Consider the following 14,001-nt stretch of genomic DNA (forward strand, 5'->3'; position numbering starts at 1 on the left):
AAGTCGCAGCATACCTTTGCAATGGAGGCACAGAGTCAACAGTCTTCAATTCTCCTCTAGTTGATACGACGTTGTAACTTTCTTGACAATCGCATTTCACATGAATCCATTTGTTTTCATGACGATTTTCGACCATAACTACTAAGCCAGCCCAGCCCTAGTGAAGTAGTGTAGAAACGGTAAGAAAAAATTATGATAAATTCTATAAAACGAGCTGAGGAAGAAATATTCGAATTTCCAACGAACCTTAGTCAAATAGTACGCCGTCATTCCTTCACGGCCTTCATGTCTTTGCCCTTTCGTTAAAGTCAAACTGATTATAGCATCCGCAAGCAAAAATGGCGGTGGATTAATTTGTTCAACCAGAAGTCTTTTCGAACTATGTATTGCAAGCACACATTGCGGATAAAGTGATGGGTCTTCAATACCAGTATGCCAGTGGTTGAATGCCAAACAAACTAGTAGATAAATGTCTGGTTCAAGCATTTTGTGACATCCAACGAATCCTCGGACCTGAAATTAAATTTAACAAGAAAAATTAGGCTGAAGATTACTAGAGACTAAAATTAAAGGTTTTAATGTATTGGTTATCGTACTCCTAAAAGGGGATTATGATGGAGGCGATTCTAGGGTTTAGTCTTGAAGAGTATCTCACCCTCCCATTGTGCAGGAGAAATGAAACCAGAGAGGTACGTTCCCGTAAAAATCCTGGTACGAGCACATGTTTAAAGGGAGAAGACAAGACCATCCTAATTACTAGATTGGCGAAAAGGAATGTATTTTATTACTATTCCATTCCGGGGCGTGCGTGTGAGTAAATGGAATTCTGCGTTTATAGACCGATTTACCTGAGGCTAGTCGGAATTCGTTTTGAAATCCTTCGATAAAATCGATTGAGAGACTTACATCGACGTTCCGGAGGGTATCCTGGAAGGACGCTCTAGTCATCTTCAATGATGATATATGAACAATCTTCGGTGCTCAAGCCTTCGGCAGTTACGGCCTTAGCGGGCAGATGAAGGTGATGGGTGATGTTATTAGGTATGGTTTGTCGGTGGACGACGATGGCGCTTGCTGGCTCCGTGTCCTTTACATGCAGGGGTTTAGTGTTCCTCGTGTAAGTGTGAGTTCCGCATTTGCGGCGAGAGACCCGTTCCAATTTCATTATGCTTTCAGATAAAACGGTGGTCTAAATATCCGAGTGCCGGTAATTCACTATTAAATCAGCTTAACAAACGAAAAACGTGAAAAACTTGGCAACAACCTATAAGCACAAGCGATATATTGACAGAACGAACAATTCGTTTTATCGGTCACGAGTGAACTCCTCACAGTTGAGTCGGCGGGTATCGGTCATGATGCAAATCTCTATGCAACCAGTGAGATTTAAACCGCAACTTTCCGCTACAACAACCTAGCGCTCTAACTACTGAGCTATTCGGGCACCAACACGTGAAACGCTGCTATTTATCGATCGGGCTATTGTTAGTTATTTTAGGCATGCTAGTATTATTTTATCTATCACCTATCAGCGCGGCGGTTTCATTCCATTTGAATTTATTACTGGCAGAAATGATTTTGCGTCTACTTAGTCGAACCTCGTCGGATATTATACGATTAACAATATTTATGTATTGCTTCTTCCATATCTAAACCTGCTTATAATAATGAGTGAGGTACCGTTAACGTACTTCATCGGGTCATTAAAATACTTAGTACCGAAATCATTTCTAGATGCGGCAGAATTCACTTCAATGATCAGCGTAATGGTAAAATACTACGAAGTATATTACGGTGCACTTTTTGCACTTTGTAGCACATCAGATGTGCCCCCACACGCGGCGATTATTAAAGACTTTAATTTCTTACGTACGTCAATTTGCCTCCGTGCTTCCCCAGTTAGCCAGATTTTATGCACCTTTTCATGTGGTGACCGATAGCTTCACTTGAGTCAAAGATTCTGGGCGGCCTATATGCTGGTGGCACTACATAGACCAAACTAATTATAAAAAGTCAACAGCGAGATAAGGAGATTCCTTGATGCTCTGCTTATTTTCCCTATGATGTAGACAAAGTGCCTAGCGGAACATTCATCAGAGCTACCTAATATGGCGAAAGTGAAGGCGTGGGGTTAATAGCAGGATACGAAATTAACGCCCTCCATATATTCTGGGGAAGTTCCAAAATCAATGCGATAGGAACGAGCCTATTAGCGTATCTGGTAGAAACCGATGTGCAGACTTTCAATTTGGGTAACCAACCCACTTTTTCAACGTGGTGAGGCAAGAGATAATCGACATTATGATGGCATCGCCTGACATCGCGGCTATTGTCAGGGAGTGGAGTGTATCAAACAATATCACGCTCTCGGCTTAAAAGCGCGTTAATTTTGTAATGCACATGGATACACATGCTCAGATCTCAGACGTGGATTCTTCGATAAAGTTTTCTTCGAGAGAGAATGTTCTCAGATTCGCAAAACCCTGTGAACGTCGAGCGGCGGGAGCCCATCGAATAGGCAATTTCAGGGGATAGTACAGCCCTGAGCGCTTGAAGCTGGTGCTCGTCTCACCATACTAATCTATTGAATTTCTTCAAATCGTATTTTTAATTGGTTTAGTATTCTGGAATACGGGAAAAGAGTGAATAGGTGTGTTCGAATATGTGAACATTTTTTTCTTTGGGATTTGCGTTTAGATATTTGCTCGAAGAATCTGGCTTGATAGACCTTTAATATATACAAAGACGAACACAAACATCTATGACAATCAGGATCCGAAAGCGAGGTAGCGAGCGAGGTAAGTTACAATGAGCTTGAGCAAAGTGTATGAAGATAAGAGAAATACGGGAACGTTGTATGCATCGCAGACAACATAGAATTGTATGGTAGGAGTATAATGTGCGTTGGCTAGATTTGAGGCGGAGGACATTCGGTTGATTGGTTCTTCCTTGAACACGTTCAATCATGAGCCGCCGTTATCAAAGTAAATTTCTGAAGTTATCAAACAATGTTTTTTAAGAATAAAACACAACATAACTCCAATATTTTATATTCTTATTCTATTCAGCTCAAATTTTGGTCATATTTTTAATATAACATTGCGAAGAAAAACACGTTCGGCATGCTAATTACCAAACAAAAATCTTCAAAAGTTTCTCCATTATCCTTCAGCTCTAGCTCTGTTAATTATCACAGCTTTCACTATAAATTCCAGATTACGATAAGGAATGCCTCCAGTCCAGTACAGGTACTTTATATTTTTTTTATTAAAACTTGTTTAAGGATTTAAGGACTCATTATTATCCACCTACTTTTCCTTTCGGCAAAAAATCAGCTCTTAATATGTGGCTATGAGACGACTATATCTTATATGACTGTTTAAGCCCCAAGCTATATTCTTTCTCTTACAAAACCAAACTCTTAATTGACTGGACAATAACTATTGCAAACCACAAACGTTATGACGGAACAAATCAGGCCATTCAAGTCTATTCAAAATTGTCAGGGCTAACGGGTATCAACTGACTTTTAGTCTGATATCTAAAGGTTTATTGAAAGATAGGGTGGGGATAGGACGACACTGCATCATTGCGATTGATTACCTAGACGAGAGGGCCTTACTATGCTTAGCACATAATTAGACTGCGAGAAGTTCTCCAGAAAAAAAAAGCAAGTCGAACTGCGGGCTCTTTCACCACGACAATGTGCCTGCTCACAAAGCTCAAATTTCAATGGCTGCCAGTTGTAAATCGGAATTGCTTGAGCATTTACCTTATTCCCCCGATTTTGAAAGTATAACTCTACACATTGACTTACCTGCCGTTTACTATGCTCAACCAAGCGACCCACTTCAGGATTGGCCGGCGATCGTGTTCGAAATATAACCACGCAAAGATCCAATTGAGATCGTTGTGATTTTTCGGAATTCCTTTGACCTTCTTGAAATAGAGTAAACTCAGCTTCAGTTGGTTCCAGTACCGTTAATAACACGCAAGATAATGAACACAACGGTTGCAAGGTGCCCTAAAATAACAGAAAAAAGAACATTAATTCAGACCTGCTTCTAATAAAGTACACTAAATTGTTACCTGGAGTCTAACTTCATTCCAACCAGATCGAACTTTGCAAATATCAATACAATCGAAATATTTTAAAACATCCTCAAACGATATCCAAAACACCCCCTCAGAAGCCCCATGCGGCATCAAAATTTCCTGTAATTCTTCAGTCCATAGATTAGAATCATCTGACCAATCGCCTCGCCAAGAATAATGTCCCCAGGGATTACGTAGTTTCAGTAGGCGATGATTTTGAATGTCTCTCACATCGAGGACGGAATAAGCGTGTCTAGGACGTAACCCAATGCGCTGATACTCGTCTTCGTCAACTTTCATATTACCTCCGCCACAGCTGGCACCCATAAGAAATTTCACACCACGAGAACTCAGTAATTGTGCCCAGATCAAGTCTTTGTCCAGTTCGTCTTCACTAGGCATAGGAAGGGAGCTCGGTTGCAATGGTATACTTTCACATGGAGCTCCAGTCAAAGTTGCAAGGCCCTCTATTGCCCGTCCTGACACAAGTGCTTCGTAACATCCGTGTATCTTGGCAACTGCTTTCTCGATCAACGGTACCCACAGCTGTTTTCGTTTCGCTTGTGAGTATACAAGATGGCCACGTTTGTCACATGGTAATAAATCATCTACTAGAACTGTGGTCCACTTCCCGTCTTTGCACAATCTTACTTGATAGGCGCCCTGAGGACAAATTTCTTTGGTGACTAGTACTTCACGAACAAGATCTTCGCGTTCTGCCAGAACTGCTAAAGCACTCAAAAGCCAACAATTTCCTAGAACCCCTTGGCAAATATCCGATGGCAATGGTGTTCTGAAGACTGCCCAAGGAGGAAATGAACCACCGTCGCAGTTGATTTCGTGGGGACGCCTCCATTGTACCACTGGGTTCCCTTCGTTGTTAGCACCTGGGTTATAATAAAGACTTCTCGGAGCAGGTGGAAAAGAATCGTCCACGAAAAGTTCGTTATTTTCTTTGCAATATTGGATTATATTATCCCATTTACTACGGGCCTCACTCTCTTCGCTTTGTCGTAAATTCTCCATCAATTTGCTCTCTTGCTGACTTAAATCAACGCTAATCGAAGGCGCTAAACTATTACTAATTTCTATAGATGACATAGCACTGGCTAATCCCCGCGGGCTAGAACAAATATCACAAACTACACTAGCCGATGAATTCTCATATGTACAGGCAGGACATTGCCAAGTTTTAATAGATGTCGGTGTCGATCCGCTACTACTATGACGATTTGTGTATGGAGTTCCGGCAGCAGTTGTACCCGACGATGGATTAGAAGATGTTCGAGATACAACGGCTCCACCTGTGCTATGTCGTTTAGGAATCGCACCAGATGAACGATCATGTTTTGGCGATGGACTTCTGGAAACGCGGTGTTGTGGTGGAACGAGGTTTGTCTGATTCCCTGAATTATATTGCTGCTGAGTTGTAGAAGATTGCGGTTGGGAACTATTGTTCATTGTAAGTGTAGCTAAAATTTGCCTATTATGTAATGCAGTTTGATGTTTGTTATTTGCACCGCTACCGCCACTTATAGGCGTAGATGTGTAAGGGCGGTAGTGAGTTTGTTGCCCAGATATCACAGGCATTTGACGTTGTGCTTTACAAGCAATACATATGTTTGTAGATAGTGAATTTTTCAGGGTACACTGAGTGCAAGACCAGAATTCCCCTTTACGCAAAGTCATATCTTCAACTGTAGACACACTTTTCAATTTCGAACCACCACACACTACGCACACTGTAGAAAGCGACGAATTGACAAGCGTACACTTTTTACATGTCCATTCTTGATCTGCAGAACGTTCAGTGTCATCTGAAGAGAAGTAGATAGTAGGATTACTATTTGATTGAAATGATAAAGTTTGAAATACCTTCAATCATAATGAAGTACGTAATAATCAACTAAAAATAATCTTTCCAATAAACTTATTGCAACTATGTTTCAATTTGGAATAGTCATAAACACTAGATGGAACAAAAGTGCAAACGTATACTTTCGCGGTTTAACTAAACCTACACTTATTGCAGTTTCTGCTCGAAGGTAGAATATAAATGATACATAAAATTTCCCGGGAAGCTTACAATAAATTGTCGCTCGATAAAATGTTCAGTTATTGATAGCGGATCGTTTTTATCTCGACTTTACAAGCTCAGTATTGTTCTTTCTAATGAATAGTGACTACTTACTTTCTTTAAATTATTGGAAGTGAACAATTTATAACTAATATGTGTAGAAGATATTTACTTGATAAAAATTGAAAATCATCTTCCAAATCCTGTTCAAATGTTGCCATTGGTACTTCAACAACCGATGGGACCTCATCGAAAGCATGCGATGATTTCGATTGGCCCATTTTCAGACCACATTTCATTTCCTTACGAGACTCTGAAATGTAAGTATAGTAAATAAATCGGTTCTCAATGTATTTCAAAAAGAAGCTGCCACCTATTGATGGTGCGATCGTATCACCCACTTTCGTTACTGTTATAAGACTAGGTTGTGTGAGCGACGGTTGACTACGCGCCGAATCACATATATCACATTTTTCGACCCAAATGGGGTTGTAAGCGTATGAGCACTTCGTACATGTCCACATACGAGGCGATGCCACCGATGATGACGAAGACGACGATGACGGATTTGTTTCGTTAGCGCTTGTTGGCTTAGGCAATGGTGGTTGCGATGATGTTGAAGATCTGAAATGATAGCACTTAGTGAAGGATCTTCTTAAAGGTTACATAGAAAATAAGAATCATAAAAAGCTTCTAAAAGGAACAACCAAAAAATTAACTATTACTTAGAGTAATATTCCAAATATAACTTTTATGGAGAACCAGAGATAATTAAGATACTTTAAGTCATAATGTTTAAAAAAATATGTAAATATTTAGCACTCTCATAACAATACCATGCCAGATATATGCATAATGAATAACAACAAACAAAAGATAAGATATCAAAAAAGTTTCTTATCATTCAACGTGATTCAACGCGATTTATGTATAATATCGGGGATTCCTAACTAAAAACCACATAGTATGCCAATTTATTAAGCAATCAATGAATTACGACGTAGGAAAAGAAAGTAATGCTATGTGATTCACCTAATAAGGGAAAATAAAGTTTAGAAGCATTCCCTAAAATTTATTTATGAATTATTATGCTATATTCAATTCTCATTATGTTTTTTGTATAAATAACTTGGGAAATCTATTCCAGTACTGAAGACGGGAACAAATGATTCTCAAAATGTTGGTCTTTGCAACACACTAGCGTAAGGAAACGACGTCAATTGTTTCATTTATCGTAGCGATTAGATCGCTACAAATATCACGAATAGACGTTTTTGTTTGGTATAACGACGATTAAAAAAATTCTGCTAAAAATAAAAAGTTTTATGCTCAATCAAACATTATGAAAAGAATCCTACGCTTATTACAAACGGGAGCTGATTTCTATGGAAAAAATATACTATCTAATAAAGCAAAGAAAAAATTGGGGATTTGAAGGACTATACTATAAGGATACAGTGCTTTCTGTGGTTAATAAATAGTACATGCAGGAGATAAAAAAAAATGAAGAAAAGTCCCATCACTGAAGAAGATGAATATGAATTCTGTGAAAACATCCAGTCATAAGCTAATTTCAAGCATCTCAACAGAATGTAGATGTGACAGGTAGAGATCAGCTCTGAAGTTTTTAGCGTTCATCAAATGAAAGAAGATCCCTATTCCTGTCAGAAAAAAAGTCAATTGGAGCAGGGTATCTTAGAGCTTGTCCACAATATGAGTCCAATCTGTGGAGCGTTCAATGGGGGTGGCGGGCGTGTAGTGGATTTTGCCGACACCCATGACCTTGTACTTATAAATACTTGGTTCATCAAACGATTTTCTCATCGTTCTACATTTTATAGTGGGAACAGTAAAACGCAAATCGACTATGGTCTCATGCGATGCCGACATTTTATCACCGTCACTGACTGCAAAGCCGTTCCTTATGAGACCACAGCACCCACCTTAACATCAGCCGTTGATTGCTAATCAAGTGACCAATAAAACAGAGTGAGGAAGGCATTGACCCGCGGCGCATTAAATGGCGATTTTATGAGAAAAAAGAACAAATGATTTCACTTACGTGATTACCAAATATTACGAATATGGAAGAATCGTGAACCAAGTTAAAGACACAATCCACAAAACGACCTATGCAACCCTCCGAATCACCAAGTCAGGTAAGCGGTTCATCAACCGAGAAACTTGGCTTTGGAATGACGATGGTTACAAAAATCTTTACGATAAACTGGACACTTGGGATGGCGAAAGAGATCTGTATCGACTTGTCAAAAGTCGACACGAACGCACAAAGGATATCGAAAACTTCTGTTGCGTTAATGACAAGAACGATACTACGACGGATAGATGGCGAGAATATTTAGAGCAGATTTCAACGGAAGAATTTGTTCATCCTCCACTTCTAGAAGCATTGCCGACATTTCAACGATTCCTGTCAGCGCAACTAAAGTCGAGGAAGCAATAAAACGAATGAAGTTGGGGAAGACGACAGGACCTGACCACATCGCATCTGAGCTCTGCAAAGCAACTGTCACACGGGGCATCCAACGTCCAGCGCCCTACATACTGCTTTGTGCAGATGATGTTTTCCTAGGGTCTAATAGAAAAAATGATCTCGAGAAACTTGTCCAAAAATGGAATGATTGAATCTGAATAACATTGAATTTCTGACGACCGATCTTCATGAAACAGGCACCATTACTGTCAGTGGCAGTGACTTACCCAGAATTGAGCGATTTAAATACATCGGGTCAATGTTATCAGTCAATGGAGAGTTGCGTTATGAAATTGCTTTACGCACTAGGTGATGTTCTCTGTGATCGACATATCAACGACGGTTTCAAGTCGTCCGCCCTGTCGCCCTCTATGGTTCTTCACTTGCTGAAATTGATCTACCGAAACAACGGTGGTTTTATACGCTGAATGAGGATTTGAAACCCTCGCGGCGGCATCCGGATCAGGCTTTTGATAGGACAAAATGATGTGACCGATCTCAACGAGCCAAACCCGCTTGTGAGCGGGGCAAAAGCTAAAGAAAAAGAAGGGGTACAATATTCATGAGTGTGATTGACACCGTACAATTGTGGAAGCAACACCTCCAAGTATATAAGGAATTCTGTAGACTGCTCCACTATTTTGGAGTGACAACTTGGATCCTTTCACTATGGATTCCTACTAAATATACTATATATAATCTTCTTTTTCTTCAGCCTTTATCCCGTTCACAAGAGGGGTCGGCTACTCACGAAATGCGCCGCGGGCCAGTGCGTTCCTCACGCTGTTTTATTGATGGCTTAATTCGCAGGACGGCAGTCAACGGCCGATGTTGAGGTGCGATGATCTCATAGGGAACAGCTCTGCAATCAGTGACGGTGGTAAAATGTTGACGTCTTATGAGAATATAGTCAATTTGCGTTTCACTGACTAATTGCGAAAAAGTGACATTATAAATCCAACGATTTGGTTGCCTATGGAGTACTGGAATGATGAGAACAACGTCCTCAGCGGCAGTTAACTTGCTAGTTATGTATCGTTTAAATTTGAATAGGCCACCATACGATTGGTTATACGTAAACGTTGTCTTTAGGTACCTCTTTCCCACTTCCGTAATTTGAAATTTGGATAATTAGAAGTTTTTAATTGGTCCCTTGAATTCGAATTAACCAGATTCGACTGTATTAACGGGTGTATTATGTATTTTGGCACTAACTTCAGGCGTTTATTTGATTGCATAAACAAGTCACACTTAACTGTACTCCTACTGAACTGTCAAACTCAAATTGTTCAGTTAGATCCATTCAAAATGTCGTACAAGCTCGATTTACGGAAATCTGTCGCCAACATGTTTGGCGGACTAAGTTCTAGTGAAATTCTTGAAATGTTCAAAGACAAGCCAATCTCTCGCAGAACAATTTTCCGTGTTCTGAAGGATTGTCGCGATGGTAAAGAGCCCGAAAACAAAAAGCAATGCGGTGGTCCATCCAAATTAGGTGCCAGAACAGTCATAAGTCTGCTATCAAGTGCGAAAAACAAGGTTGGTCAATCAACACGCAAATTGGGACAAAAATTTGGTGTTTCGAAAGATACAGTCCATCGTATTTTGAAGAAAAACAACGTAATTTATCGTAAACGTCGACGAGCACCAAAATATACACAACAACAACTCGAAAAAATACCAAAATGCTGCGTGCACTTCGTGACAAATACTTTGCGAATGGAAAATCCATAATTTTGGATGATGAATCGTACTTCACATTCTCGCATCATGAATTGAGTGGCAACGACGGCTTTTATACTGACAACATTGAAGCAACAGCAGATGATGTTAAATATGCCGGCAAATCAAAATTTGAACCAAAGGTGTTGGTGTGGGCAGCCATTTCATCGAAGGGTGTTTCAGAGCCTTTGATTCGATCAAACAAATCAGAAGCGATCAATGCTGACATTTATATCGGCCAATGCTTGCCGAAATTGAAGCAATTCATCGAAAAACATCATGGTCGTGACGAAATAATGTTTTGGCCGGACCTTGCAAGCTGTCATTATGCAAAAAAAACATTGAATTGGCTGACTGAGCAAAATATACCATTTGTGCCGAAAAAGGACAATCCCCCAAACATACCTCAGGCACGTCCAATCGAAAATTTTTGGGCAGTTCTCAAGCGTATGGTCTACGTCGGTGGCTGGGAGGCTCGAAACGAGCAACATTTGATTGGTCGAATCAAGAGAAAGTTGAAGGAAATCGATCCATCGGTCCGCCAAAACCTGATTCGGAACATTCGCTCCACACTACGAAAAATCGAAGACCATGGTCCATTAAGTGTACTGTAAATGTATTTTTCGACGAATCATGAACAGAATAAAGTACGATTAAAAGGATTTTTCAAATCGATTGTTTGTTTTCGAATGACATGCTTTTGAAGTTAGTGCCAAAATACATGATACACCCGTTATTTAAATATTACAATCGCAATTGAACCTTTAAGCTAATAGGAAATTAATCAATTATTCGTCAATTTCAATTTTGTCGCTTTTATTCATGCTTTCTACTAGAATCTAAATAAAAAACAGTTGATTTGCTCCTAAAACAGGATAGGTTATTTATTTGTAAATACTTACTTCGGGCATAATTTTTGCAATAATTCATTTACAAATAAATAACCTATCCCGTTTTAGGAACAAATCAACTGGTTTCTTTAGCTTCTAGTCGATTATTGTTGACATCTCTACTCAGCGCAACTTGCGCTCTCTTATGATTTGATCTGTATTTTGAACTTAAGGAAAATTCCGCCTTACTTTTCCGTCTACACTGATGAGCTTGGACGAGTATCAGGAAGTTATAGATGGCCTGTTCTCATTCGTGAAGAAAAAATGACGGCGTATAAGAGTTGACGAAGATTGTTCGCCATCGCACAATTTTCTATCTCATCATTATCTGGTCATTCTTCAGATTTGAAGGAAATTTAAAATGTTGCCTAATACCTCCGGGTCGGTAATTTCAGCCCATTCGCAAGTTCAAAATCGCAATTTCTTCCATGTGATTGATCAAAATTGATCGAAATATATTTCTGTGTCCTGTTTTAATTCGATAGTTTAAGCATAGTTGAATAGATAGAGATAAATAATAATTTTCTTTAGCTTGAAGCATTATAAAGTTTCTATAGAGACAATCGCTTTCTACTTTTAAGTGGAGAAATTCTGATCTCGGTACCAAAGCATTCTAATCGCAGTACTAATGAAGAGATTTCCTCGCCAATGTTCTAGCTCTACAATAGTAGGATCAGAACTAGCTTTTAATGTGATGCCAACTGTCGTAGAAACTTTTCTGAAGGACAAGGTCGCGAAAATTCGTGCACTTCAATAGAGTAATTTGAACTCCTATCGGCAATGGAAAGTATTTGTGAAGGCTAGGGGCCTTACGTTATTTCACAAAGTGACTCTTTTATTTTACCCCAAGAAAGGGCCTTTGGAAGACGTCCTTATACTCTTAAATGAGTGAGAGAATGAAAGGACGAATACTATTATATCTGAATGTATAAACTAGGAGATAATACAACGGGCTTATTATGACCGGAATGTTCAAAAACAATGGTCTTCTATCACTCTTATCTATCTATCTATTATACTTAGTGCCCATCGTTAAGAAGAAAAATTGAAAATTTATGGACATTGAGTTCTAATTCATCATCGAATCATAACTGTAAAAAGTTCAACAAGGACTTAAACTTAAGAAAGAAGGATAAATTCTATAAAGAAATGATATCAAGAATAACATATATCATTATTTATATACGAAAATAATAAAAAATGGATCACTCCTCACATTTGCCACATATTCTACTCGACAACGTAACTCTATGCTATATTAATAAATTAAACGAATGAAAGGAACAAAAGGATTACTGCTGAGAAATACAGGCTAAAGTCAAACAATGGGAGTCCGACATTAAAAAGCAGACCTACACACAAAAATAGATAGAGCACAGAAATGTGAGAAAGCCAAAGAAGGAAGGGTCCATCGCAAGACAATCGCGGATCTATTTAGTTCCCAAAAGAAACATAATGTCAAAAAATTCTCCCACCTTGTGAGTTGGGGTTTAAAAATACACAGAAAGTGTTCCCTACTTGCCGTAAAAAGCGACTAAAAGGGATAGGAATTTGTGGACCGAAACGTCAATAACCTGGAATATGTACACGATCTTCGACCACTTGTATGATTCAGTTGTCCCTCGACAGTGGGAGAGCTATCTTGCTGATAGGATGGAAGATACACTGAGTTACCCATGCTGAGAATATCACTGAGCATTGGACCGGCATCAAAAATGCTTTTTTCTCGGGTGCTATGCAGATTGTCGGCCATGTCCCGAAGGGGCGTCATAATCATAAGATCTGGTTAACTGCGGAATCGTGGAAGCGGTTGATGGTGCTCGCGAAGCGCTCGAACCAGATACTGAGGAAAATCCCGAGGAATTCAACGTAATGTGCACCGTGACAAAAGGGTGTTTGCTATTGCGCTGGCCAGGGAAGCGGAAATGCCGCAGAACGCAATGATTTCAGAAGTGTATACCACATCACAAAAGAATTGCATGTCGTCGCAACTGCTGAAGAGGTGGAAACAACACCCACCACGATTCTTAGCCGTATCATATTCGGTGAGGTTCTGCTTCTTGTGTATGAAATGGTTAGTTACCGTAACATGCGGATACGGACTGTTCCTCCAAGCAGAAGAGAAACCATTTCGGCCATCAATGCACTCAAACGAAGTAAAGCCGCTGGTCTGAACGGTCTTGCTGCAGTATTTTTTATCGCTGCACCTGCAGTTATTGTAGATCCGCTACTTCCACTCGTACGGAAATCTTGGAAATCCGAGACCTTTCCCAGTGTGACAAATGGAAGAGTATTTGTGTGCTCACTGTCGTCGCAAAGGTAATACCTAAAATTATCCTGGAATGCATCAAAGAACATTTCGAAAGCTTGATCGACAGAGAAAAGGCTCGTTTCCGCACAGGATCCTCCCGCACTGACTACATGAACACTCTATGGATAATTGGGCAATGAAGTTTAAATCTTCGCTTCATCTAATCTTTCATCGATTTCGAGAAAGCTTTCGACAGCATGAACAGGGAGTGTATCTGGAGTGACATTCCGGAGAAATTAATAGCTATTATCAGAGCGTAAAATGATAAATGTTGCATCGAGGTAAAATCTGAGAGAAATTTTAGGTCTAAAGCGGAGTCCACCAGGGTGATGCTGATATTATTCTTCGTGTTATCGGTGACGTTCTTCAGACTACCTTGTCCGGAGGACGTAGAGGAAGTCAATAGACGATG

At 39.7% G+C, this 14,001-nt stretch overlaps 1 protein-coding gene across 1 annotated transcript in view; it reads right to left on the reverse strand.

The window, feature by feature from the left end:
- The window catches only part of LOC119656511 (calpain-D), a 42,702-nt gene that overhangs the window by 1,515 nt on the left and 27,186 nt on the right, over positions 1 to 14,001 (reverse strand). The window contains exons 3-8 of the mRNA XM_038062847.1: positions 6,546 to 6,796; positions 6,345 to 6,485; positions 4,090 to 5,912; positions 3,818 to 4,024; positions 247 to 513; positions 15 to 157 (exon numbers count right to left, since the gene is read on the reverse strand). Coding sequence (XP_037918775.1) covers positions 15 to 157; positions 247 to 513; positions 3,818 to 4,024; positions 4,090 to 5,912; positions 6,345 to 6,485; positions 6,546 to 6,796 — 2,832 coding nt within the window. The remainder of the gene's footprint in view (positions 1 to 14; positions 158 to 246; positions 514 to 3,817; positions 4,025 to 4,089; positions 5,913 to 6,344; positions 6,486 to 6,545; positions 6,797 to 14,001) is intronic.

Source organism: Hermetia illucens, chromosome 5 (assembly GCF_905115235.1).
Source record: "Hermetia illucens chromosome 5, iHerIll2.2.curated.20191125, whole genome shotgun sequence".
In the NCBI taxonomy this organism is placed as follows: domain Eukaryota; kingdom Metazoa; phylum Arthropoda; class Insecta; order Diptera; family Stratiomyidae; genus Hermetia; species Hermetia illucens.